Source organism: Coregonus lavaretus, assembly GCF_964263955.1.
Source record: "Coregonus lavaretus genome assembly, contig: HAP1_SCAFFOLD_868, whole genome shotgun sequence".
Classification (NCBI taxonomy): Eukaryota; Metazoa; Chordata; class Actinopteri; order Salmoniformes; family Salmonidae; genus Coregonus; species Coregonus lavaretus.
In genome coordinates, this window is record NW_028158638.1 from 50,001 (window position 1) to 76,816 (window position 26,816).

General features: G+C 46.4%; 3 protein-coding genes across 4 annotated transcripts in view; 2 read left to right on the top strand and 1 right to left on the bottom strand.

The window, feature by feature from the left end:
• The window catches only part of slc34a2a (solute carrier family 34 member 2a), a gene marked incomplete at both ends in the record, with an annotated part of 12,051 nt that extends 5,266 nt beyond the window's left edge, over positions 1-6,785 (top strand). Inside the window, 8 exon segments of the mRNA XM_084197971.1 lie at positions 320-415; positions 3,078-3,198; positions 3,807-3,974; positions 4,868-4,984; positions 5,377-5,501; positions 6,045-6,245; positions 6,442-6,499; positions 6,502-6,785. Of these exon segments, the coding sequence (XP_084054097.1) occupies positions 320-415; positions 3,078-3,198; positions 3,807-3,974; positions 4,868-4,984; positions 5,377-5,501; positions 6,045-6,245; positions 6,442-6,499; positions 6,502-6,785 (1,170 nt within the window).
• Positions 6,786-13,677: 6,892 nt separating this feature from the next.
• Positions 13,678-20,287, top strand: LOC311123735 (uncharacterized protein). 2 transcript variants are annotated; one of them, XM_084197975.1, is made up of 10 exons: positions 13,678-14,399; positions 14,552-14,639; positions 14,726-15,186; positions 15,362-15,724; positions 15,870-16,060; positions 16,152-16,488; positions 16,645-17,269; positions 17,378-17,566; positions 18,014-18,480; positions 18,583-20,287. In XM_084197975.1, exons 1-10 carry the CDS (start codon positions 13,983-13,985, stop codon positions 19,810-19,812), a joined length of 4,368 nt encoding a protein of 1,455 aa, XP_084054101.1. In that variant the 5' UTR covers positions 13,678-13,982; the 3' UTR covers positions 19,813-20,287. The 2 variants fall into 2 exon arrangements, with proteins under 2 accessions (XP_084054101.1, XP_084054100.1); XM_084197974.1 differs by having other exon boundaries at positions 18,014-20,287.
• A 139-nt stretch (positions 20,288-20,426) lies between these two features.
• LOC311123736 (uncharacterized protein) lies at positions 20,427-26,332 on the bottom strand. The gene is made up of 9 exons (XM_084197976.1): positions 26,245-26,332; positions 25,590-26,158; positions 25,052-25,414; positions 24,716-24,906; positions 24,288-24,624; positions 23,507-24,131; positions 23,210-23,398; positions 22,296-22,762; positions 20,427-22,193 (listed from the first exon to the last, which is right to left on the bottom strand). The coding sequence occupies exons 3-9, from the start codon at positions 25,259-25,261 to the stop codon at positions 21,153-21,155; spliced, it is 3,060 nt and encodes a 1,019-aa protein (XP_084054102.1). The 5' UTR covers positions 25,262-25,414; positions 25,590-26,158; positions 26,245-26,332; the 3' UTR covers positions 20,427-21,152.
• Between the last annotated feature and the right edge of the window lie 484 nt (positions 26,333-26,816).

Consider the following 26,816-nt stretch of genomic DNA (forward strand, 5'->3'; position numbering starts at 1 on the left):
AATTGGACTCAAATCCATCCATCTCTCTCTCTCTCTCTCTCTCTCTCTCTCTCTGTCTCTGTCTCTGTCTCTGTCTCTCTCTCTCTCTCTCTCTCTCTCTCTCTCTCTCTCTCTCTCTCTCTCTCTCTCTCTCTCTCTCTCTCTCTCTCTCTCTCTCTCTCTCTCTCTCTCTCTCTGTCTCTGTCTCTGTCTCTGTCTCTGTCTCTGTCTCTCTCTCTCTCTCTCTCTCTCTCTCTCTCTCTCTCTCTCTCTCTCTCTCTCTCTCTCTCTCTCTCTCTCTCTCTCTCTATCTCTCTCTGTCTCTCTCTCTCTCTCTTAGTTGGACAAGTCAGTCATCAGTGATATTGCCACAGGTGACCCGGCTGCCAGGAATAAGAGTCTCATCTTAAAATGGTGCAAAACATTCACCAACGTGGTAAATGAACATGCTAACTACACACCAAAATACTCCAACATGGTAAACAAACACGCTAACTACACACAAAACATACACCAACACACTAACCAAACACACTAACTACACACCAAACATACTTCAACACGGTAACCAAACATGTTAACTACACACCAAACATACTCCAACAAGCTAACCAAACATGCTAACTACACACAAAACATACTCCAACACGGTAACCAAACATGTTAACTACACACCAAATATACTCCAACACGGTAACCAAACACGTTAACTACACACCAAACATACTCCAACACGGTAACCAAACACGCTAAATGCACACCAAACATACTCCAACACGCTAAACAAACATGTTAAATAAACACCAAACATACTCCAACATGCTAAGCAAACATGTTAACTACACATTAAATACACTACAACACGGTAACCATACACGCTAACTACACACCAAACATACTCCAACATGGTAACCAAAAATGCTAACTACACACCAAACATACTCCAACAAGCTAACCAAACATGCTAACTACACACGAAACATACTCCAACACGGTAACCAAACATGTTAACTACACACCAAACATACTCCAACAAGCTAACCAAACATGCTAACTACACACCAAACATACTCCAACACGGTAACCAAACACGTTAACTACACACCAAACATACTCCAACCCGCTAACCAAACATGTTAACTATACACCAAAATACTCCAACATGCTAAGCAAACATGCTAACTACACACCAAACATACTCCAACACGGTAACCAAACACGTTAACTACACACCAAACATACTCCAACATGCTAAGCAAACATGTTAACTACACACTACACACCAAACATACTCCAACACGGTAACCAAACACGCTAAATGCACACAAGACATACTCCAACACGCTAAACAAACATGTTAAATAAACACCAAACATACTCCAACATGCTAAGCAAACATGTTAACTACACATTAAAGACACTACAACACGGTAACCATACATGCTAACTACACACCAAACATACTCCAACACGGTAACCAAACACGTTAATTACACACCAAACATACTCCAACATGCTAAGCAAACATGTTAACTACACACCAAACATACTCCAACACGGTAACCAAACATGCTAAATGCACACCAAACATACTCCAACATGCTAAGCAAACGTGTTAACTACACATTAAAGATACTCCAACACGGTAACCATACATGATAACTACACACCAAACATACTCCAACACGGTAACCAAACACGCTAACTACACACCAAATATACTCCAACACGCTAAGCAAACATGTTAACTACACACCAAACATACTCCAATATGCTAAGCATACATGTTAACTACACACCAAACATACTCCAACACAGTAACCAAACACACTAACTACACACCAAACATACTCCAACACGGTAACCAAACATGCTAACTACACACCAAACATACTCCAACACACTAACCAAACATGCTAACTACACACCAAACATACTACAACACGGTAACCAAACACGCTAACTACACACCAAACATACTCCAACACGGTAACCAAACACGCTAAGTACACACCAAACATACTCCAACACGCTAACCAAACACGCTAACTACACACCAAATATACTCCAACACGGTAACCAAACATGCTAACTACACACAAAACATACTCCAACACGGTAACCAAACATGTTAACTACACACCAAACATACTCCAACCCGCTAACCAAACATGTTAACTATACACCAAAATACTCCAACATGCTAAGCAAACATGCTAACTACACACCAAACATACTCCAACACGGTAACCAAACATGCTAACTACACACCAAACATACTCCAACACACTAACCAAACACGCTAAGTACACACCAAACATACTCCAACACGCTAACCAAACACGCTAACTACACACCAAACATACTCCAACACGGTAACCAAACATGCTAACTACACACCAAACATACTCCAACACACTAACCAAACATGCTAACTACACACCAAACATACTACAACATGGTAACCAAACACGCTAACTACACACCAAACATACTCCAACACGGTAAAGTACACACCAAACATACTCCAACACGCTAACCAAACACGCTAACTACACACCAAATATACTCCAACACGGTAACCAAACATGCTAACTACACACAAAACATACTCCAATACGGTAACCAAACATGTTAACTACACACCAAACATACTCCAACCCGCTAACCAAACATGTTAACTATACACCAAAATACTCCAACATGCTAAGCAAACATGCTAACTACACACCAAACATACTCCAACACGGTAACCAAACACGCTAACCACACACCAAACATACTCCAACACATTTTACATTTTTTTTTTTTTACATTTTACGTCATTTAGCAGACGCTCTTATCCAGAGCGACTTACAACACGCTAACCAAACACGCTAACTACACACCAAACATACTCCAACACGCTAACCAAACACGCTAACTACACACCAAACATACTCCAACACGGTAACCAAACACGCTAACCACACACCAAACATACTCCAACACGCTAACCAAACACGCTAACTACACACCAAACATACTCCAACACGCTAACCAAACACGCTAACTACACACCAAACATACTCCAACACTTATGTGTATGTGTGTTCCAGACGCTGAGGAACGAGACGGTCCCTGGTCCAGAGAACTGCACCTCCCCAGCCCTCTGCTGGTGTTCCCCTGACCTCTGCTACACCCTCCGCAACATCTCAGAGACCTACAACATACAGAAATGTACGTACACAGTCAACGAACAGTAAACACTGTGGCACCCTATTCCCTGCATGGGACCGATGGGGCCCTGGTCCAAAGTAGTGCACTATATAGGGAATAGGGTGCCATTCTCTGGTCTAAAGTAGTGCACTATATAGGGAATAGGGTGCCATTCTCTGGTCTAAAGTAGTGCACTATATAGGGAATAGGGTGCCATTCTCTGGTCCAAAGTAGTGCACTATATAGGGAATAGGGTGCCATTCTCTGGTCTAAAGTAGTGCACTATATAGGGAATAGGGTGCCATTCTCTGGTCCAAAGTAGTGCACTATATAGGGAATAGGGTGCCATTCTCTGGTCCAAAGTAGTGCACTATATAGGGAATAGGGTGCCATTCTCTGGTCTAAAGTAGTGCACTATATAGGGAATAGGGTGCAGTTTGGGATGCAGTCATCTGTCCACCTTTCACACTGAGTCTTCTCACAAATACTGTGGATACTTTTATCCCAATTCATATCGCAATTTAACACGCTGGACCAGCCAGATGTGTTTTAGCAACATTGCAGTAATGTTGTGTCTCTGTGTCTGTGTGTCTGTCTGTCTCTGTGTGTGTGTGTTCTCCCTCCCCCAGGTAATCACATCTTTGTGAACGTGGACCTGTCTGACCTAGTGGTAGGTCTGATCCTGCTGGCTCTGTCTCTGCTGGTGCTGTGCTCCTGCCTCGTCCTCATCGTCAAGCTGCTCAACTCCGTGCTCAAGGGACAGGTGGCCGTAGTCATCAAGAAGGTCCTCAACACGGGTGAGACAGAGGGGGAGGAAGAGGACAATGGTGGTGATGATGGTGATTTTACATTTTAGTCATACAGCAGACGCTCTTATCCAGAGCGACTTACAGTTAGTGAGTGCATACATTTTCATACTGGCCCCCAGTGGGAAACGAAACCCACAACCCTGGCGTTGCAAGCGCCATGCTCTACCAACTGAGCTACAGGGGACATTGGTGTCATATTGTAAAACTGTGTCGGTCAACTTTGTCTTTCATAACATGTACAGCAACAACGTGAACAGACACACTCCCCGAATAGATTTCGTAAATGTTTGGTACAATGTCATTGCATGGAACGAAGCTGACCCGGAAGTAGTAGTAGCCATGGAACGGGAAGTTTGACGAGGACTTTTATTTTGAATGTTTTTCTTAGCAGTAAAATCGCATTCATAGAGGGACAGCGTTATATGAGTACATTTATTCCAGCTCTTTTTTTTTCTAAATCCAGTTATCGAATTAACCCCGAGGTGGTGTGGTATATGGCCAATATACCACGGCTAAGGGCTGTTCTAACGCACGACAACACATGCGAGGTCACGTTTCCGCGCATGTTTTTGGTCTGATCATAGATTATCATTTAGATTGCTGCTGCCTGCTACTATGATAAATCACACGACAAGGACGTTTGATATCAAGCTATCAATGTAATATCTCACAAGTGGGGCAATTGTAGGGAACAAAGATGAAACGCTAATGTGTATTCTGACAGTGGCAGCAAATTTGGCTGCCCACACACACACACCTCAGCGCACTGATCCTTATCTGGAGTTTTTTTTTTGCAGTGAGAACGTGCAGGGAGGTATTTTGCCATCATGCTCACAGGGATGTAGAAATGATTATTTGTGTATGTGTGTGTGTGTTTGCAGATTTCCCGTTCCCCTTCGGCTGGGTGACTGGTTACATCGCCATCCTGGTCGGAGCTGGAATGACCTTCATCGTCCAGAGTAGTTCAGTCTTCACCTCTGCTATCACTCCACTCGTTGGTGAGTCTCCTCCTCCTCTCCTCTCCTCTCCTCTCCTCTCTCCTCTCCTCTCCTCTCCTCTCCTCTCCTCTCCTCTCCTCTCCTCTCCTCTCCTCTCCTCTCCTCTCCTCTCCTCTCCTCTCCTCTCCTCTCCCCTCCCCTCCCCTCCCCCCCCTCGCCTCGCCTCGCCTCGCCTCGCCTCTCCTCTCCTCTCCTCTCCTCTCCTCTCCCCTCCCCTCCCCTCCCCTCCCCTCCCCTCGCCTCGCCTCGCCTCGCCTCGCCTCGCCTCGCCTCGCCTCGCCTCTCCTCTCCTCTCCTCTCCTCTCCTCTCCTCTCCTCTCTATGGTAAATGCATCTATAGGTATGTCATGTTTATGTGTATGGTACTAAGTGTTCTGTGTGTGTGTGTGTAGGTATTGGTGTGATCAGCATTGAGAGGGCGTACCCTCTGTCACTAGGGTCCAACATCGGCACGACGACCACGGCTATACTGGCAGCCATGGCAGCGCCTGGAGACACACTGGCCAACGCTCTACAGGTCAAACACACGCAGATACACACCCACCCTACCACCCACTCTACCACCCACTCTACCACCACCCTACCACCCACTGTACCACCCACCCTACCACCCACTCTACCACCCACTCTACCACCCACTCTACCACCCACCCCTACCACCCCCACTCTACCACCCACCCTACCACCCATAACCACCACCCACTCTACCACCCACCCTACCACCCACTCTACCACCCACCCGACCACCCACCCTACCACCCACTCTACCACCCACTCTAACCACCCACCCTACCACCACCACCTCTACCACCCACCCTACCACCCCCTACCACCCACCCTACCACCCACCCTACCACCCACCCTACCACCCACTCTACCACCCACTCTACCACCCACCCTACCACCCACTCTACCACCCACTCTACCACCCACTCTACCACCCACTCTACCACCCACCCTATACAAAGCTACTACTAAATATTTAACCCCCCCCCCCCACACACACACACACACACCCCAACACCCTACCACACATTCATCCCCTCCCTCTCTTCTCCAGATCGCTCTGATCCACTTCTTGTTCAACATGTCTGGTATCATCTTGTGGTATCCAATCCCCTTCACCCGTATCCCCATCCGATTGGCTAAGGCCCTGGGTAACATCACGGCAGAGTATCGCTGGTTCGCTGGCGTCTACATCATTTCCTGCTTCTTCCTCCTGCCCCTCTTAGTCTTCGGCCTATCGTTGGCCGGCTGGAAGGTCAGTAATTGGTTGATTGGTTTATTGGTGGGTGGGTGGTTGGATTGATGGAGAGATGGATTGATGGAGGGATGGTTGATTGATTGACTGAGTGATTGATGGTCAATGAGTGAGTGGTTGATTGATTGGTCGTTTGATTGGAAGGAAGCCTCTCTCCTTGTCAACTCACTGTAAACTCTTCTTCATGTCTTGCCAGGTGCTGGTTGGTGTGGGTGTTCCCATAGTGGCCTTGCTGATCATCATCATTATAGTGAACGGCTCCAGGCGCGGCGCCCCCGCTGTCTCCCCCTGGTACTGCGCTCCTGGGACTTCCTGCCTCTCTGGGCCCACTCCTTAGAACCCTGGGACCGTGTGGTCGCCGTGGTAGCCGCCAAGTGTTGCTGCTGCTGCAGGTGCTGCCAGACCGCACAGGGGGAGGAAGAGGAGGAGGAGGAAGAGGAGGAGGAGAAAGGAGGAGGAGGGTATGTCCTGGAGAACGGTGATGACTGGGAGAAGAAGAGGGAGGAAAAAGATGATGTCTTGAAAGCAACGCAGCTTTGATGCGCCGCAACGCTTCGTAACCCTTCATATAGGCATTATAACCCTTCATGTAGGCGTTATAACCCTTCTATAATGTGATTATGGTATTACGACTCTTCTATAACATGGTTAAAAGGTGCTGTGAAGGGTTGCAGAATTCCAGTAACTATCCCAAAATTCCCTGTTGTTTTTCCTGAAATCCTGGTTAGAGGATTCCCAGATTTCCTGATCATTTCCTCCTGATTCCAGGAATCTTCCAAACAGGATTTTCTGGAAGAAAAAAAAAAACAGGACATTTGGGGGAAATTACCTGAATTTTACAACCCTAGTGCTATGTCATGCTTATGAGTTGTTAAACAGGTGTTATGGCATTATTCATAGATATCAGTCCGGTGCTGCTACCTACCAGCTCTTGAAGTTGGTCGCATATCAACAACGTTATAATAACAATGGATCTTCTTTCTACCAGCTGAGGTATTCAAAGCCCTTTACATAGTAAGGCTGAAACTCACCTCATCCACCACCAATGTGTGGGTGATGCTCGGCAACCATTTTGTGCCGGAACGCTCACCACGTCAAATCAGCTCTCCACCAATGCTAGCCGATGTGTGGTGAGCGTTCTGGCACAAAATGGTTGCCAGTTAGGAAGGAGTGGGGGGGGATGATTAGGTGGCCATGGTGGAAACTGGGGCCCAGGTTGTGAACCTGTAGCAGGTCTCTTTGCCTTCAATACAAGCTACTCGTCATATCACTACTTTTATCAGTAGATTTTCTATCTCGACTTTTATGAAAATACACTTTGTATTATTCATTTATTAATATTGTTTATTCAGACTATTTTGATGATCGTAACACTTGGTTTTAAAGGTGTTACTATTAAGTAAGTTATTCTGTAAATTAAATACGGTAATTATGTATTCAAGGAATATTGTGGTCGACTGTGATGAATGTGTACAAATCTTTTAGTAATTTATTGTTGAACAGTGTGATTATCTAAGGGTGTTGATGGTGTGGGATGATATGACATTTTAAAAAATAAATTGAGATTAAATTGAACAGAAAATATATTCATACATGTTTTACAAGATAATTCATTGTATGTGATCAATGGAGAATTCATATGAATTGACAACGCGCTCCCTTTCTCTCTCTCTCTCTCTCTCTCTCTCTCTCTCTCTCTCTCTCTCTCTCTCTCTCTTCTATTCAATGGGCTTTATTGTCATGGGAAACATATGTTTACGTTGCCAAAGCAACCGGAATAGACAATAAACAAAAGGGAAATAGACAAGGGAAACATGAGTCAACATTACACTCACAAACGTTTTAACAGAGTATAGACATTTGAAATGCTATATTATTGGCTACGTACAGTGTTTTATCAATGTGCAAGTAGTTGAAGTATGAAAGGGAAAATAAACATAATTATAGGTTGTATTTACAATGTTGTTTGTGCTCCACTGGTTACCCTTTTCTCATGGCAACGGGCCAATAAATCTTGCTGCTGTGACTGCTCACTGCGATATTTCACCGTCCTCTCTGGCCTCCTTTTTCAACCCAGGACTTTTATTTAGAACTTTGGGGAATTTGACCAGGAAGTCAGTGGCCTTTTCTCAATTTGATTTGCTCAACTCCTGCGTCCTCTCTCCTCCGTCCTCTCTGGCCTCCTTTTGAAAAGGTCAAAGGTAATATAGGAGAGGAAACCAAAATGTGGCAGATTTCAAAACTGTTCCGTGAAGGACTCAGGTAGGATCCTCGATGAAAGGTGGCTATCGAGGAGGGGAGGACACTCTTCTGTTCACCTACTAATGAATGAACATCTCCTCGACCACTTATCTGTTTCCGGATCACGGAGAAGAGAGGGTGGAGGACTGACTTTTTCCCCAAATGAGAAAAGGCCATAGAACTTATCATAGAAGTGCTGCCAGTTTCACAATGATGGGTCATGAGAGGATAGGTAGATCTGTGTCGAGTCAAAATGATTTATTAAAAACAAGTTTCCACAGTTGAATCAACATGATACAGAACATTACTGAAATATGAGAGAAGATAGAAGTTATAACTTAAGCCTAAACATGACAGGCTTATTATAGCAATGTAACGTTAGAGATGGACACGATATATTTATATTGTGTAACGTTTCACTGTAGGTTATATTAAATAAAACTGTATTATTTCACAAGGGGACTTAGGCTTACAGACCAGGTACACCAATGTTGCAAAATAGGAGTCAAGCTCCTGGTCTGGTTATGCGGTAGCCCCTGCCCAAATAAGGACATTTCCTCCTGGTCTCATTGGTTAAGACGTTGGTTTCTCCCATGAGGAGATCGGGGGATCTAGGAGATAAAGGCCCTATCTCACCCTACCCATTATGTACCGACGCTCTTCAATCAGTTTCAACATCTACTTTCATCTCATGCTATCTTATCCTATCACCAGGGAGGAAGATGCATAGTTCACCAGGTACAGAGACAGATGGAGAAACGACGTGTATGTGTCCTAACGAATCACTCTTCTCGTGAAGTGCGCACTCGTTCACTACCCTCCCCACAAATGTAAAAGCGCCCGGATCGATGTAGGCTTGGGCTAGAGAGAGTTTCCATACAGGCCTACAGTATCAGTCATTTCCTTTGAAATCCATTAAGGGAAGTGCTCAAGTGCACACTTCAAAGGGACTCCAGGCTAACTTGACCAATCCAGTTCTAGAGGGTGAACAGAACACATCAGTAGGACTCCAGGCTGACATGACTAATCCAGTTCTAGAGGGTGAAACAGAACACATCAGTAGGACTCCAGGCTAACTTGACTAATCCAGTTCTAGAGGGTGAAACAGAACACATCAGTAGGACTCCAGGCTGACATGACTAATCCAGTTCTAGAGGGTGAAACAGAACACATCAGTAGGACTCCAGGCTAACTTGACTAATCCAGTTCTAGAGGGTGAAACAGAAACATCAGTAGGACTCCAGGCTAACTTGACTAATCCAGTTCTAGAGGGTGAAACAGAACACATCAGTAAGACTCCAGGCTAACTTGACTAATCCAGTTCTAGAGGGTGAAACAGAACACATCAGTAGGACTCCAGGCTAACTTGACTAATCGAGTTCTAGAGGGTGAACAGAACACATCAGTAGGACTCCAGGCTAACTTGACTAATCCAGTTCTAGAGGGTGAAACAGAACACATCAGTAGGACTCCAGGCTAACTTGACTAATCCAGTTCTATAGGGTGAAACAGAACACATCAGTAGGACTCCAGGCTAACTTGACTAATCCAGTTCTAGAGGGTGAAACAGAACACATCAGTAGGACTCCAGGCTAACTTGACTAATCCAGTTCTAGAGGGTGAAACAGAACACATCAGTAGGACTCCAGGCTAACTTGACTAATCCAGTTCTAGAGGGTGAAACAGAACACATCAGTAGGACTCCAGGCTAACTTGACTAATCCAGTTCTAGAGGGTGAAACAGAACACATCAGTAGGACTCCAGGCTAACTTGACTAATCCAGTTCTCTCTCTCTGTTATCTGTCCGTCTATCAGAGACACATGGTGTTTAGGAGCTTTATGGCCGACTACATGTGCCCCTCTTCTGGCTCCCACTATCAGTCCATTTATGACAGGGGGAGGGAGGGAGAGAGAGAGAGAGAGAGAGAGAGAGAGAGAGAGAGAGAGAGAGAGAGAGAGAGAGAGAGAGAGAGAGAGAGAGAGAGAAGAGAGAGAGAGAGAGAAGAGAGAGAGAGAGAGAGAGAGAGAGAGAGAGAGAGAGAGAGAGAGAGAGAGAGAGAGAGAGAGAGAGATTTGTTTTTATCTGGTCACACACAGAAACATATCACACACAGAGAAAGGCAGGCAGGCAGGCAGGCAGGCAGGCAGGCAGGCAGGCAGGCAGACAGACAGACAGACAGACAGACAGACAGACAGACAGACAGCGGAATTCACGTGGGCAGCATGGTACTGAGGTGTGTTGATCACGTGCTTTCACCTGGGACCTGCAGGTAGAACTAATAAATACAGTGGGGCAACAATGGGGAAACTATATTGCGTAACACACAGTGGCCACGAGCCCCAAGAACATGTCCTTGACTTGATTATTTTACAGCACTCCTTAGGTAATCATGTGAATAATTATCTGACCAATCTGAACGCTTCGTTTTACTGTTATAAACTTTATTTTTTACTGTTATAAAGCTTATCGTACTGTTCTAAAGCTTTTGTTTTGTTTATGTGTTTAATTAATTATTATACATGTTTTATACTGTTACATAGTTAGGTGACCAATGCAAAATAATCTATTTGTTTTATTTTTCAGTGTGATACAGTTGTATTAATAATCAGAGCAATGCAAATTCCAAAAACGAAGAATCGAGGACTATTTAGTGCAAATTTTGACGGTAAGGAAATATAATTAATTTTCAGTGCGGCCCTCCGGACCTCATTGAAGACCGATGGCGCCTCTCAAGGGGAAAATGAGTTCGACACCCTGATCTAATGGTTAAGGTTGGGGATTGGGAATGAATGCTAGTCCTCTTTTTCTAGCTAAAGGGTGAAATACATCTACCTGTGGTCTGTTCAGGTGGGCGCAACGTTAAAATCAAAACTTTACACGTAACATAACGTTCAGGTATAGAAATGTGTTGTGTAGCTAGATCATGTAGGAGTGTTTTTCATGTAGCACTAACTTGCTGTGAGGGACTGAACTGAATGTGACGTGGCTGGCTCACTCACGCCACCTGCTGGACTTCTGCTGTTACTACACACTGTTTCCTGGATACAGCATAAAATCCTCTCACACATTTCACTGCTGTTCTGCTGTTCTTGTTCCAGACAATATCATCCACGTAAACCTTTTCTGTTAGTTGCACTAACTGTAAGACGCTCTGGATAAGAGCTTCTGCTAAATGACTAACATCTAGTTGAGTAATTATTATCTCCATGGTTATCTATCTAGAACTGGATTGGTCAAATTGACCAAACCAATACATTTTCTCCCTCTTAATTGTGATCATTCTGTTACAATGAGCATTAATCTATTATTTATTGTGGTCTTAAATGGCATCCTGTTCTATAAATGACTTCATTATGTAGCAAATAAAACACCTCAACCTATATTCTGTCAGAGGGCGCAATGACGATTCATTAACAAGTAGGCCTATACATTATCAGGACATGACAGGCATAATCACCAGTGCTTTTAATAACAGATCACAAACATTTGGGTTTTTCAGAAGACAAAGTGTATATATAAGGCCTTAGTTTGCTTTGAAATAGATCCTAATTTCTAAAACCATTCATCTGATGAGGAAGAAAAAAGGGAGAAGCTGATAAATCTCCTTCTCAACACAAAACTCCACAGCACTCAGAGTAAACACTCGGACCAACACAGCAAACATTGGTTCCCACATATTATTTTGAACAACAAGATCAGGGGAGAGCGCGAACGCAGTCCCCCACTACCAGAAATTATGCAATCGAGATTTCCACATTTGGGAAATTCGCAGGGGTCAGCACAGCCGGAGTACAATGGCTGAGCCTCACCCTGGGTGAACCGCCTTCTTGATCACGGTATCTCCCTTGCCAGGTAAGTATGAGTTGTACACGTTGCTAGAGGGGCACTCATTCCAGGGCAAAGGTTTTTGGCTGGGGGTAAGTGATGAACAGTAAACTAATTGCAAAAGCTTTGGTCTGGAGGTCAGTGGAGAAATCACGATTGACAAGGAGATGGTAGCTGACAATCTCAACACCTTTCTCACAACAGTTGGCTCAAATTTGGTTGAAGCTACCTGGTTGTACTGCAGGGTATGGGGAGGGTCGGGTCATTACTACCAGATGGGTGTTCAACAGAGGAGGCTATAGGAGGAATGGAATTAATGGAACGGAGCCAAACGTGGTTTCCATGGTTTCCATATGTTTGATGTGTTTGATACCGTTCCATTGATTCCATTCCAGCCATTACAATGAGCCCGTCCTCCTATAGGGCGGCAGGTAGCTTAGTGGTTAAGAGCGTAGTGCCAGTAACCGAAAGGTCGCTGGTTCTAATCCCCGAGCCGACTAGATGAAAAATCTGTCGACGTGCCCTTGAGCAAGGCACTTAACCCTAAATGCTCCTGTAAGTCGCTCTGGATAAGAGCATCTGCTAAAATGACAAAAATGTAAAATGTAGCTCTTCCCACCAGCCTCCTCTGGTGTACAAGCAGAAGCATTTTCCTTTACTGCAGTGTCTCAGGCTGAAGTTGTCAAGAGACTGTCTGAACTAAACTCCTCTAAAGCTACAAGCCTCTACAAGTAATTCAATACATTTTCTCCCTCTTAATTGCGATCATTCTGTTACAATGAGCAGTAATCTATTCTTTATTGTGGGCTTAAATGGCATCCTGTTCTATAAATGACTTAATTATGTAGCAAATAAAACACCTCCATCTAGATTCTGTCAGAGGGCGCAATGACGATCCATTAACAAGTAGGCCTATACATTATCAGGACATGACAGGCATAATCACCAGTGCTTTTAATAACAGATCACAAATATTTGGGGTTTTCAGAAGATGTATCTATAAGGCCTTACTTTGCTTTGAAATAGATCCTAATTTCTAAAACCATTCATCTGATGAGGAAGATAAGGGAGAAGCTGATAAACTTTCTCAACACGGAACTCCACAGCACTCAGAGCAAACACTAGGCACATCACAGGTGAGCATTACTTCCCGCATATTATTTTGAACAACAAGATCAGGGGAGAGCGCGAACGCAGTCCCCCACTACCAGAAATTATGCAATCGAGATTTCCACATTTGGGAAATTCGCAGAGGTCGAGTCTACAGTAGCGCAACGACTGTAGACGACTGTAGACGACTGTAGACAGTTACGCGTTCTGATTGGTCTAGAGTCTATAGTCACTGTAGACTCTAGACCAATCAGAACGCGTAACTGTCTACAGTCGCTTGCGTCACTTGAAAAAAAATCTCATTAGCAGCCTCGCAAAAATCGCATTAGCCCCGTATTTGGACCCGACTTTCGCTCATTACTTTATTCGTATATCATTCATTGTCTTGGGATTTGGTGGAAGTTATCTGAGACCCTTGGAGACCTTAACCAACGTTTTTGTTTTGTGCGAATTGGTCTAGTTTTTCTCTTGATGAAAACGCATCTTTTCACTGGCTTGTGGAAAACGATGTGGGCTACTTGAAGTAGTAAGTATATTATATTTAATACCATTGGAGGCAATGCATTTATTATACAATTTTAATGGCATGCTTATAATAAATGGCAGTATACTTGACAAGCACAGATCAGAGGAGACCACTCAACATAGGGAGGGAGAGAGAGTGAACCAGGGAGTGAAAGACTACCTCAATGAATATGCAGAGAGTTTCCCACAAGTCTGCATTCTCCTGGAGGCCAACATCGACAGGTGTATTTACGGTCAGAGAGGGTTTGAGGAAAGCACCTTTCAGGAGATGTGGACTCTCTACAGCAAGTACCCCACCCAAAAGGACAGGCCAGAGCTATTCAGTGAGGAGGAGAAGGAGATAATAAAGAAAGCATACAGTTCTGTGAGGAGGTGGCTGCACACACCAGTGACCCACATCACAAGTGTGCAGATGAAGCGGTTCAGGAAATATATTGTTGACAAGGAGCAAGTAAGTTGTATGTAATGGGAAGAGCAGAATAGCATGGTAAATTATTTTCATATTAGAGATATTTTAATCACTAAATGTTTTTGTTTGCTTTTGATAATTAAAAGCTGGTACATCATAAAATCTATATAGTTACAATACATTTTGTTGTCCAGCAACCGCAGGCAAGCACCTCCAAGTGTGATCCTTCATCATGGCCAGGGGACGACAGTGAACTGTTAGCTGCAAGCCAGGCTGTTGAAGGTAGGGGAGTTACAGAGTAAACAGACATGAAACCGTAAAAAATTTAAAAATTATACAAAACAACTTTGTTTGGAAAATTCCCACAGACACAATCAAACAGTTCGAGCCCCCTGTCCGGCCCAAGCAGCCCGAGCCCCCTGTCCGGCCCAAGAAGCCCGAGCCCCCTGTCCGGCCCAAGCAGCCCGAGCCCGCTGTCCGGCCCAAGAAGCCCGAGCCCGCTGTCCGGCCCAAGCAGCCCGAGCCCGCTGTCCGGCCCAAGAAGCCCGAGCCCGCTGTCCGGCCCAAGCAGCCCGAGCCGCCTGTCCGGCCCAAGAAGCTTGAACCCGCTGTCCGGCCCAAGAAGCTCGAACCCGCTGTCCGGCCCAAGAAGCTCGAGCCCCCTGTCCGGCCCAAGCAGACCGAGCCCGCTGTCCGGCCCAAACAGCCCGAGCCCCCTGTCCGGCCCAAACAGCCCGAGCCCCCTGGCCAACTCACAGAGTCCCCGTCCACAGCACAGGATCATGAGGGTCAGCCTTTTCCCACGGAATCACCTCTGAGTGACTCCCCTGTAAGTAAAATTCACATTATATGCAAACAATGTCAAGGAGAACAATTTGTTTAACATGTTGGTTTTTTTTTTTTTTTTAATTGGTTGTATGTTTTGACATTCATTTGTACTAACCAAAGTAATGTAAAATAATAAGTAATAACTAAGTGTGTTTTGTATGTGTTGTGTGTTGCAGGTGGAGCTAGAGGGTTGGGTGCGTCTGTGGGAAAACCCCAATGGCATCCCATCTGCAGACATTTCCTGGCTCAAAGACCACAATGAAAGAGGGCTGTTCACACCCGTTCAAATCTATAAGGACAAAAGTGGTCTGTTCAGGAGGCGACGGGTGATGAAATCGGACCGCATGTGGTTTTACCCAGAAGAACCTCCCGGCTACGTCAGGGGTGCCCCGCCAACTCCACAACAGTTTTTTCGGAGTCGTGTTTTTGTGTGGCGTCCTGTTGGAGTGTGGAGGTACTCCCTGAAGTGTCCTCGAGGGGATCAGTGTCTGGGTAGAGGACGGAACGTGCACCTCTACAAGTCTGGCTATCACCACCGGGTATAACTCACTTCACCTTTGTTAGAGTTTTTACATTAGTTTATTACTATGTATGTAAACATGCAAGACAAAAAAAGAGCACAGAAAGCCATATCCTGCTATTGGCCTTTTTTTTAATAAGATTTTCTCCCCATATGTACTTTAGGTACGTCACATCTGTGACGTGTCCACCTGGTACACCATGCTCACTGAGGTCCTGTGCTGTGGACCATGTACAAAAGCGGCCAGAAGCGGAGAAGGTGGCACAATGGGTCGGTGGCTTGCGTGGGATGCCGCTATTTTGTCCCAGCTTAGCGAGGCTCACCAAGCTATGTTCCCTGCCATCCTCACCAGCAAGTGAGTATACTGAACATAATGTGTGCGTTTGACAGACCTGGAAGTGTCACTCAAATCCACCTGAACATATTGATTGTGACTCTACTTATAGGCGTGGCGTGGATAGGACTGTTGTGCGCCTTCTGAGGGACCGGACGGAAGGGAACACCATGGTCAAGGTGTGGCGGCAGATACAGGAGAACCACGTTGAAGAGTACCTTCAGCGTAAGGACCTGTACACCACACTCCTCATGACTGTCGTGAAACCTGGAGGGATCGTTTCTGCACTAAGGCACACTTTCCAGGCTCCACCTCCTCCAAGAGAGCTCCCCTCCGCGCGGCTCCTGCGCCACGCCTTCCTGCTGGCGGAGGCCAACAACGTGCAGGATTACCGGAGCCAGATCCTCTCCACTTTTGGCACTGTGCTGAAAATGGATTCCACCAAGAAAGTATGTAAATCATGCAAAACATCTTGCAGTATTGTTTGGTTTTTTATTAAGTTTTAAATTGAACCCATTTTCACATTGTTGTAAAGTGATTAAGAAAAATCACATATCAATAAAATCTAACAGGTTATCTCATTATGCACACTTGACATGTTTTAGGTGGTGAAGAAGCTGTCTGGGGAGGGTGGAGGCTCAGCTGAGTGGTTCACCAGCATCGGAAACGAGCACTCCCAGATAGTTTCATTTGTGCTGACCTGTGAGGAGTCCACAGAGAAGCTGAAACCGATGTGCCTTGGGGTCATGGAGAGGTTCCGGCTGGCCAATCAACCAGTCCCAAAAATTATATACGTGGACCGTGGGTGTTGCCGTGCGCAGGGCCCAACAGCGCTGGGGATTTTGTTCCAGCCTTGGGTGGACAACGGGATGGTTGTGCGTCTGGACATCTTTCACTGGATCCACCGGTTTGATGCAGCCATACGCACAGAGTCCCACTCGAAGTATGCTGCATTCAAGTCTGCGCTAGCTGGGGGAGTGCTGGCCTATAACCGCTCAGACCTGGAGCTGCTCATCAAGGCCATGAGAGCCAAGGACCCGGCAACGCTGATGACTGTGTCAGATGAGGATATTGTCCGCCTCTACATTACCAGGGAGCACCTCAAACACCACGTGCGAAGGGTCACACTGGGAGCTCAGGAAACATTCCGGCTCATCCATCTGGCCATTGAGGAGCTGAAAGGTCCCGCAGGGCTGGACGAGAGCGGAGTGAGCCTTTTCAAAACACCTGGTATAAAAGACCTCATTCAAAAAAGTTATTACAACATTGATACGGATAGAGTTGCATACAAAGTGAACATAACTCACTGTATGCATGCATGTATGTATGTATTTACAGAGGCCATTGATGAGATGTGGGCAGGCCAGCAGCGACACCTGGAGTGCATCCAGGATCCACCAGACATGAACATGTATAGGGTGGCGCGTACCACAACCATTAACAATGTGGACCTACCCTACTACAAATGTCTGCGTGGAAGCAACAGCCTGGAAGGATTCCACAAAGCTCTGCCGAACATGATTCCAGGTACACAGGTGTATTCTCTATACTTGTAACAAATTAAATATGTGACCCTGTCATTAAGCAATAATGACAGGAGAGGGGGTGCGATTGTACTGAATATATCACAGCTGTGATTTGGATATAGCTTTAATACAACCATTCTACAATTGCCATTTATTAGTTAACAGTAATAAGCCACAACAGATTATGATTTGTTTCTTTTTTTAATCATTTATTTTCCTCCGCCAACACAAAAAGATCTGCAACTGGACTTCGGACTTGACTTTTGCCAAGCAACACAAACAAAACATTTATTAGAACACCTGTAAAGCGGAGTGATACATGTAGTTAAAAGTCCCCGTGCAGTAACGCTCAATATAGGAACTCATGGAATGCCCATTGTCCAATCAAACTAATTAGTTGAAAAAGTGGAACTAACTGTTGTATAATACCTTCAATTTTGATTTTCAGGTCCCCACTGTGCAGCACGGCCCTATCAGGTTTACCTGATCAGTGGCATTGCACGGTGGAACTCTGACAGGAGCGGGGATGCCGTGTTTGGTGGCAAAGGACGGCACCACAGGACCTATTCGGCGCCGCTGATTGATCGCCTCAACGCTCGCTGTCAGCAGCTGTTCGGAGAGACTGTGGAGGAGAATTTCCGGGCCCCTGCTGATGTCTCTTCCAACGAGCTGCTCGGGTTGGAGTACCTGTTCAGCCAGAGCACGGGGGAATCTGGGCCCTTCTCTCTTCAGGACATTGTCAACGATGGACCTGGTCCAGAAGAGGAGGTGCTCCGACCTGGGCAGCCTGATCCAGATGACGCAGACGAGGCGTACCAGAGCGATGTGGAGGCACACGACCGTGCGCTGGATGCCGTCCTGCCCCACATCACACTCACCAGCGACGAAACCGCCACTGTTCACCCTCCGGCCTTTGTGAGTAGCCGTGTGTCTGCTAGAATGAAATACAATGCACCAGTTACTGAAAAAGACAACATATTTGAACTTACCACATTCATATGGCTTTTTCTTTTACAGGAGGATGCCTGCAGTCCAAACCCTCTTCCTGGCTTTCCTAAGTTGGAAATGTTCTGCTCTGTGCTGGTGGAGATTGGCCTGGCAGAAGAAAAGCTGTCACTCACCACCGAGCAGAGAAACCAGGTCCTTAAAGCCTGGAATGCCGTGGAGGAGCATGACAAGCAGCCACAAAAGTTCAACCAGTTGTACAGAACACACTGGGGCAACACCCTCTACTGCCGCACAAAAAGGGACGATCTTGTTGACGCTGCTCTGATACAGAGGGTAAAGATGGCCAAGCGCTACGCACCAGCGCAACAGGACATCAGTGCTCAGCACAACAGGCTGATGTACACGCTGGTGAAACTGTTGTGGTTGCGCTCACGCTCACCTCAAGGCTCTCGCAACAGTCCTGAGAAGAGAACCCTCTTGAAGGCGTACGAGCGAGTCCAGCACCGGATTTTAGTGGAGGATCCAGTCCTGTGCAAAGCAGGCATTCCTCTACCCAAGATTAACAGCAAGACTGTGCAGGACTTTATCCGTCGCCAAGAGAGGCTCCTCAACTTGCACGCCACAAAACAGCCCTCCACCATCACTAAGACCACCTCCATCTCATCTGCAGACCTTCCACCAGCACCACATCAGCCTGCAGTCCTCCCTCCACCAGACTACCCCCTGATGGAATATGTGCCCACACCCAGCACAGCAGGGACCAAGGTGTTAAAGGGAAGGACAGATATGATGGCACCACTCTCCCGGCCTCAGCCACCGATGCCACATTTGCTACTGCCACCACCAGTGAGAAAACCCAACGCCCCCTCTACCATCACCAGACCTGTGCCCTCCCTCTCTGCATCTACAGCAACCCCAGGAATTGCTGGCCCCTCCACATGGCCCATAATGCCTGCTAGTGAGGCAAATCCAGGGATTGATGGTCCACCTAAATCAGTCCCTCCAACTCTGCCCAAAATGCCTACTACAATTGGCACAGCACACAGTAGTACTTCATTCTGGGCAAGAGCTACGCAATTCAAGCGGAAGCATAAGGAACACTCCTCAGAAGTAGGAGCCAAAGTGTCAAGGGTGCAAAATCTCCCTGTCTGTACACTCTGTGGCCAAACAACCCAGGGACATAAAAAATACAAAAAAAAGAGTTTCTGCCCTACAAATATGATGTCCCCATCAAAAGGTCTGGACAACAAAGTGTACAGCAGCTACGAACACTTCACCTCTGTTGTTGACAAGTTGTAGTAATATAAATATGTTGTAATAAATCTGTAAATATGGGACGGTTGCATTGTACATATGGTAAATAGGCTTTGATTTTATGACATTTTATATTGTCTAACTTATATTGTCTACACTGTAGTGCTGTGTTTTTTATAAGTGTTCCCCAATATACATGCACTTTATTCATTAAAGTGGTCAGTGCTACAGTAACAGTTGTGGAATATCAATTAATGAATTGAACAATGGGGTTATATTTGTATGTATCAAAACATAAAGACACAGATAAAGTAACTGAGGTAAGGAAATGTGCCAATAGCACAATGAAATCAGATCATTTTGCACATATTTTAGTAGAAAAGGTAAAGCCACAAAACAACATTAAATTCCTTGGGAAAAAACTAAATAGGAGGCATGGAAGCAGTTATTGCCATCTATCAGTTCAATCTGTCCTGAAGTTCAATTAATTCTGTTTAACTCACACACTGACAAACACCATATAATTAAAACTTCCAGCCAATCACGATCAGGGGCAATTCTCACACACTGACAAACACCATATAATTAAAACTTCCAGCCAATCACGATCGGGGGCATTGCACTACTCTACGGCGCATGCCCCCTTCCGGGGATGCGCCGTAGAGTAGTGCAATTGCCCCTGATCGTGATTGGCTGGAAGTTTGGAGCGTGGGATAAGTAATTATATGGTGTTTGTCAGTGTGTGAGTTAAACAGAATTAATTGAACTTCAGGACAGATTGAACTGATAGATGGCAATAACTGCTTCCATGCCTCCTATTTAGTTTTTTCCCAAGGAATTTAATGTTGTTTTGTGGCTTTACCTTTTCTACTAAAATATGTGCAAAATGATCTGATTTCATTGTGCTATTGGCACATTTCCTTACCTCAGTTACTTTATCTGTGTCTTTATGTTTTGATACATACAAATATAACCCCATTGTTCAATTCATTAATTGATATTCCACAACTGTTACTGTAGCACTGACCACTTTAATGAATAAAGTGCATGTATATTGGGGAACACTTATAAAAAACACAGCACTACAGTGTAGACAATATAAGTTAGACAATATAAAATGTCATAAAATCAAAGCCTATTTACCATATGTACAATGCAACCGTCCCATATTTACAGATTTATTACAACATATTTATATTACTACAACTTGTCAACAACAGAGGTGAAGTGTTCGTAGCTGCTGTACACTTTGTTGTCCAGACCTTTTGATGGGGACATCATATTTGTAGGGCAGAAACTCTTTTTTTTGTATTTTTTATGTCCCTGGGTTGTTTGGCCACAGAGTGTACAGACAGGGAGATTTTGCACCCTTGACACTTTGGCTCCTACTTCTGAGGAGTGTTCCTTATGCTTCCGCTTGAATTGCGTAGCTCTTGCCCAGAATGAAGTACTACTGTGTGCGCTGTGCCAATTGTAGTAGGCATTTTGGGCAGAGTTGGAGGGACTGATTTAGGTGGACCATCAATCCCTGGATTTGCCTCACTAGCAGGCATTATGGGCCATGTGGAGGGGCCAGCAATTCCTGGGGTTGCTGTAGATGCAGAGAGGGAGGGCACAGGTCTGGTGATGGTAGAGGGGGCGTTGGGTTTTCTCACTGGTGGTGGCAGTAGCAAATGTGGCATCGGTGGCTGAGGCCGGGAGAGTGGTGCCATCATATCTGTCCTTCCCTTTAACACCTTGGTCCCTGCTGTGCTGGGTGTGGGCACATATTCCATCAGGGGGTAGTCTGGTGGAGGGAGGACTGCAGGCTGATGTGGTGCTGGTGGAAGGTCTGCAGATGAGATGGAGGTGGTCTTAGTGATGGTGGAGGGCTGTTTTGTGGCGTGCAAGTTGAGGAGCCTCTCTTGGCGACGGATAAAGTCCTGCACAGTCTTGCTGTTAATCTTGGGTAGAGGAATGCCTGCTTTGCACAGGACTGGATCCTCCACTAAAATCCGGTGCTGGACTCGCTCGTACGCCTTCAAGAGGGTTCTCTTCTCAGGACTGTTGCGAGAGCCTTGAGGTGAGCGCAACCACAACAGTTTCACCAGCGTGTACATCAGCCTGTTGTGCTGAGCACTGATGTCCTGTTGCGCTGGTGCGTAGCGCTTGGCCATCTTTACCCTCTGTATCAGAGCAGCGTCAACAAGATCGTCCCTTTTTGTGCGGCAGTAGAGGGTGTTGCCCCAGTGTGTTCTGTACAACTGGTTGAACTTTTGTGGCTGCTTGTCATGCTCCTCCACGGCATTCCAGGCTTTAAGGACCTGGTTTCTCTGCTCGGTGGTGAGTGACAGCTTTTCTTCTGCCAGGCCAATCTCCACCAGCACAGAGCAGAACATTTCCAACTTAGGAAAGCCAGGAAGAGGGTTTGGACTGCAGGCATCCTCCTGTAAAAGAAAAAGCCATATGAATGTGGTAAGTTCAAATATGTTGTCTTTTTCAGTAACTGGTGCATTGTATTTCATTCTAGCAGACACACGGCTACTCACAAAGGCCGGAGGGTGAACAGTGGCGGTTTCGTCGCTGGTGAGTGTGATGTGGGGCAGGACGGCATCCAGCGCACGGTCGTGTGCCTCCACATCGCTCTGGTACGCCTCGTCTGCGTCATCTGGATCAGGCTGCCCAGGTCGGAGCACCTCCTCTTCTGGACCAGGTCCATCGTTGACAATGTCCTGAAGAGAGAAGGGCCCAGATTCCCCCGTGCTCTGGCTGAACAGGTACTCCAACCCGAGCAGCTCGTTGGAAGAGACATCAGCAGGGGCCCGGAAATTCTCCTCCACAGTCTCTCCGAACAGCTGCTGACAGCGAGCGTTGAGGCGATCAATCAGCGGCGCCGAATAGGTCCTGTGGTGCCGTCCTTTGCCACCAAACACGGCATCCCCGCTCCTGTCAGAGTTCCACCGTGCAATGCCACTGATCAGGTAAACCTGATAGGGCCGTGCTGCACAGTGGGGACCTGAAAATCAAAATTGAAGGTATTATACAACAGTTAGTTCCACTTTTTCAACTAATTAGTTTGATTGGACAATGGGCATTCCATGAGTTCCTATATTGAGCGTTACTGCACGGGGACTTTTAACTACATGTATCACTCCGCTTTACAGGTGTTCTAATAAATGTTTTGTTTGTGTTGCTTGGCAAAAGTCAAGTCCGAAGTCCAGTTGCAGATCTTTTTGTGTTGGCGGAGGAAAATAAATGATTAAAAAAAGAAACAAATCATAATCTGTTGTGGCTTATTACTGTTAACTAATAAATGGCAATTGTAGAATGGTTGTATTAAAGCTATATCCAAATCACAGCTGTGATATATTCAGTACAATCGCACCCCCTCTCCTGTCATTATTGCTTAATGACAGGGTCACATATTTAATTTGTTACAAGTATAGAGAATACACCTGTGTACCTGGAATCATGTTCGGCAGAGCTTTGTGGAATCCTTCCAGGCTGTTGCTTCCACGCAGACATTTGTAGTAGGGTAGGTCCACATTGTTAATGGTTGTGGTACGCGCCACCCTATACATGTCCATGTCTGGTGGATCCTGGATGCACTCCAGGTGTCGCTGCTGGCCTGCCCACATCTCATCAATGGCCTCTGTAAATACATACATACATGCATGCATACAGTGAGTTATGTTCACTTTGTATGCAACTCTATCCGTATCAATGTTGTAATAACTTTTTTGAATGAGGTCTTTTATACCAGGTGTTTTGAAAAGGCTCACTCCGCTCTCGTCCAGCCCTGCGGGACCTTTCAGCTCCTCAATGGCCAGATGGATGAGCCGGAATGTTTCCTGAGCTCCCAGTGTGACCCTTCGCACGTGGTGTTTGAGGTGCTCCCTGGTAATGTAGAGGCGGACAATATCCTCATCTGACACAGTCATCAGCGTTGCCGGGTCCTTGGCTCTCATGGCCTTGATGAGCAGCTCCAGGTCTGAGCGGTTATAGGCCAGCACTCCCCCAGCTAGCGCAGACTTGAATGCAGCATACTTCGAGTGGGACTCTGTGCGTATGGCTGCATCAAACCGGTGGATCCAGTGAAAGATGTCCAGACGCACAACCATCCCGTTGTCCACCCAAGGCTGGAACAAAATCCCCAGCGCTGTTGGGCCCTGCGCACGGCAACACCCACGGTCCACGTATATAATTTTTGGGACTGGTTGATTGGCCAGCCGGAACCTCTCCATGACCCCAAGGCACATCGGTTTCAGCTTCTCTGTGGACTCCTCACAGGTCAGCACAAATGAAACTATCTGGGAGTGCTCGTTTCCGATGCTGGTGAACCACTCAGCTGAGCCTCCACCCTCCCCAGACAGCTTCTTCACCACCTAAAACATGTCAAGTGTGCATAATGAGATAACCTGTTAGATTTTATTGATATGTGATTTTTCTTAATCACTTTACAACAATGTGAAAATGGGTTCAATTTAAAACTTAATAAAAAACCAAACAATACTGCAAGATGTTTTGCATGATTTACATACTTTCTTGGTGGAATCCATTTTCAGCACAGTGCCAAAAGTGGAGAGGATCTGGCTCCGGTAATCCTGCACGTTGTTGGCCTCCGCCAGCAGGAAGGCGTGGCGCAGGAGCCGCGCGGAGGGGAGCTCTCTTGGAGGAGGTGGAGCCTGGAAAGTGTGCCTTAGTGCAGAAACGATCCCTCCAGGTTTCACGACAGTCATGAGGAGTGTGGTGTACAGGTCCTTACGCTGAAGGTACTCTTCAACGTGGTTCTCCTGTATCTGCCGCCACACCTTGACCATGGTGTTCCCTTCCGTCCGGTCCCTCAGAAGGCGCACAACAGTCCTATCCACGCCACGCCTATAAGTAGAGTCACAATCAATATGTTCAGGTGGATTTGAGTGACACTTCCAGGTCTGTCAAACGCACACATTATGTTCAGTATACTCACTTGCTGGTGAGGATGGCAGGGAACATAGCTTGGTGAGCCTCGCTAAGCTGGGACAAAATAGCGGCATCCCACGCAAGCCACCGACCCATTGTGCCACCTTCTCCGCTTCTGGCCGCTTTTGTACATGGTCCACAGCACAGGACCTCAGTGAGCATGGTGTACCAGGTGGACACGTCACAGATGTGACGTACCTAAAGTACATATGGGGAGAAAATCTTATTAAAAAAAAGGCCAATAGCAGGATATGGCTTTCTGTGCTCTTTTTTTGTCTTGCATGTTTACATACATAGTAATAAACTAATGTAAAAACTCTAACAAAGGTGAAGTGAGTTATACCCGGTGGTGATAGCCAGACTTGTAGAGGTGCACGTTCCGTCCTCTACCCAGACACTGATCCCCTCGAGGACACTTCAGGGAGTACCTCCACACTCCAACAGGACGCCACACAAAAACACGACTCCGAAAAAACTGTTGTGGAGTTGGCGGGGCACCCCTGACGTAGCCGGGAGGTTCTTCTGGGTAAAACCACATGCGGTCCGATTTCATCACCCGTCGCCTCCTGAACAGACCACTTTTGTCCTTATAGATTTGAACGGGTGTGAACAGCCCTCTTTCATTGTGGTCTTTGAGCCAGGAAATGTCTGCAGATGGGATGCCATTGGGGTTTTCCCACAGACGCACCCAACCCTCTAGCTCCACCTGCAACACACAACACATACAAAACACACTTAGTTATTACTTATTATTTTACATTACTTTGGTTAGTACAAATGAATGTCAAAACATACAACCAATTAAAAAAAAAAAAAAAACCAACATGTTAAACAAATTGTTCTCCTTGACATTGTTTGCATATAATGTGAATTTTACTTACAGGGGAGTCACTCAGAGGTGATTCCGTGGGAAAAGGCTGACCCTCATGATCCTGTGCTGTGGACGGGGACTCTGTGAGTTGGCCAGGGGGCTCGGGCTGTTTGGGCCGGACAGGGGGCTCGGGCTGTTTGGGCCGGACAGCGGGCTCGGTCTGCTTGGGCCGGACAGGGGGCTCGAGCTTCTTGGGCCGGACAGCGGGTTCGAGCTTCTTGGGCCGGACAGCGGGTTCAAGCTTCTTGGGCCGGACAGGCGGCTCGGGCTGCTTGGGCCGGACAGCGGGCTCGGGCTTCTTGGGCCGGACAGCGGGCTCGAGCTTCTTGGGCCGGACAGCGGGTTCAAGCTTCTTGGGCCGGACAGGCGGCTCGGGCTGCTTGGGCCGGACAGCGGGCTCGGGCTTCTTGGGCCGGACAGCGGGCTCGGGCTGCTTGGGCCGGACAGCGGGCTCGGGCTTCTTGGGCCGGACAGCGGGCTCGGGCTGCTTGGGCCGGACAGGGGGCTCGGGCTTCTTGGGCCGGACAGGGGGCTCGGGCTGCTTGGGCCGGACAGGGGGCTCGAACTGTTTGATTGTGTCTGTGGGAATTTTCCAAACAAAGTTGTTTTGTATAATTTTTAAATTTTTTACGGTTTCATGTCTGTTTACTCTGTAACTCCCCTACCTTCAACAGCCTGGCTTGCAGCTAACAGTTCACTGTCGTCCCCTGGCCATGATGAAGGATCACACTTGGAGGTGCTTGCCTGCGGTTGCTGGACAACAAAATTTATTGTAACTATATAGATTTTATGATGTACCAGCTTTTAATTATCAAAAGCAAACAAAAACATTTAGTGATTAAAATATCTCTAATATGAAAATAATTTACCATGCTATTCTGCTCTTCCCATTACATACAACTTACTTGCTCCTTGTCAACAATATATTTCCTGAACCGCTTCATCTGCACACTTGTGATGTGGGTCACTGGTGTGTGCAGCCACCTCCTCACAGAACTGTATGCTTTCTTTATTATCTCCTTCTCCTCCTCACTGAATAGCTCTGGCCTGTCCTTTTGGGTGGGGTACTTGCTGTAGAGAGTCCACATCTCCTGAAAGGTGCTTTCCTCAAACCCTCTCTGACCGTAAATACACCTGTCGATGTTGGCCTCCAGGAGAATGCAGACTTGTGGGAAACTCTCTGCATATTCATTGAGGTAGTCTTTCACTCCCTGGTTCACTCTCTCTCCCTCCCTAT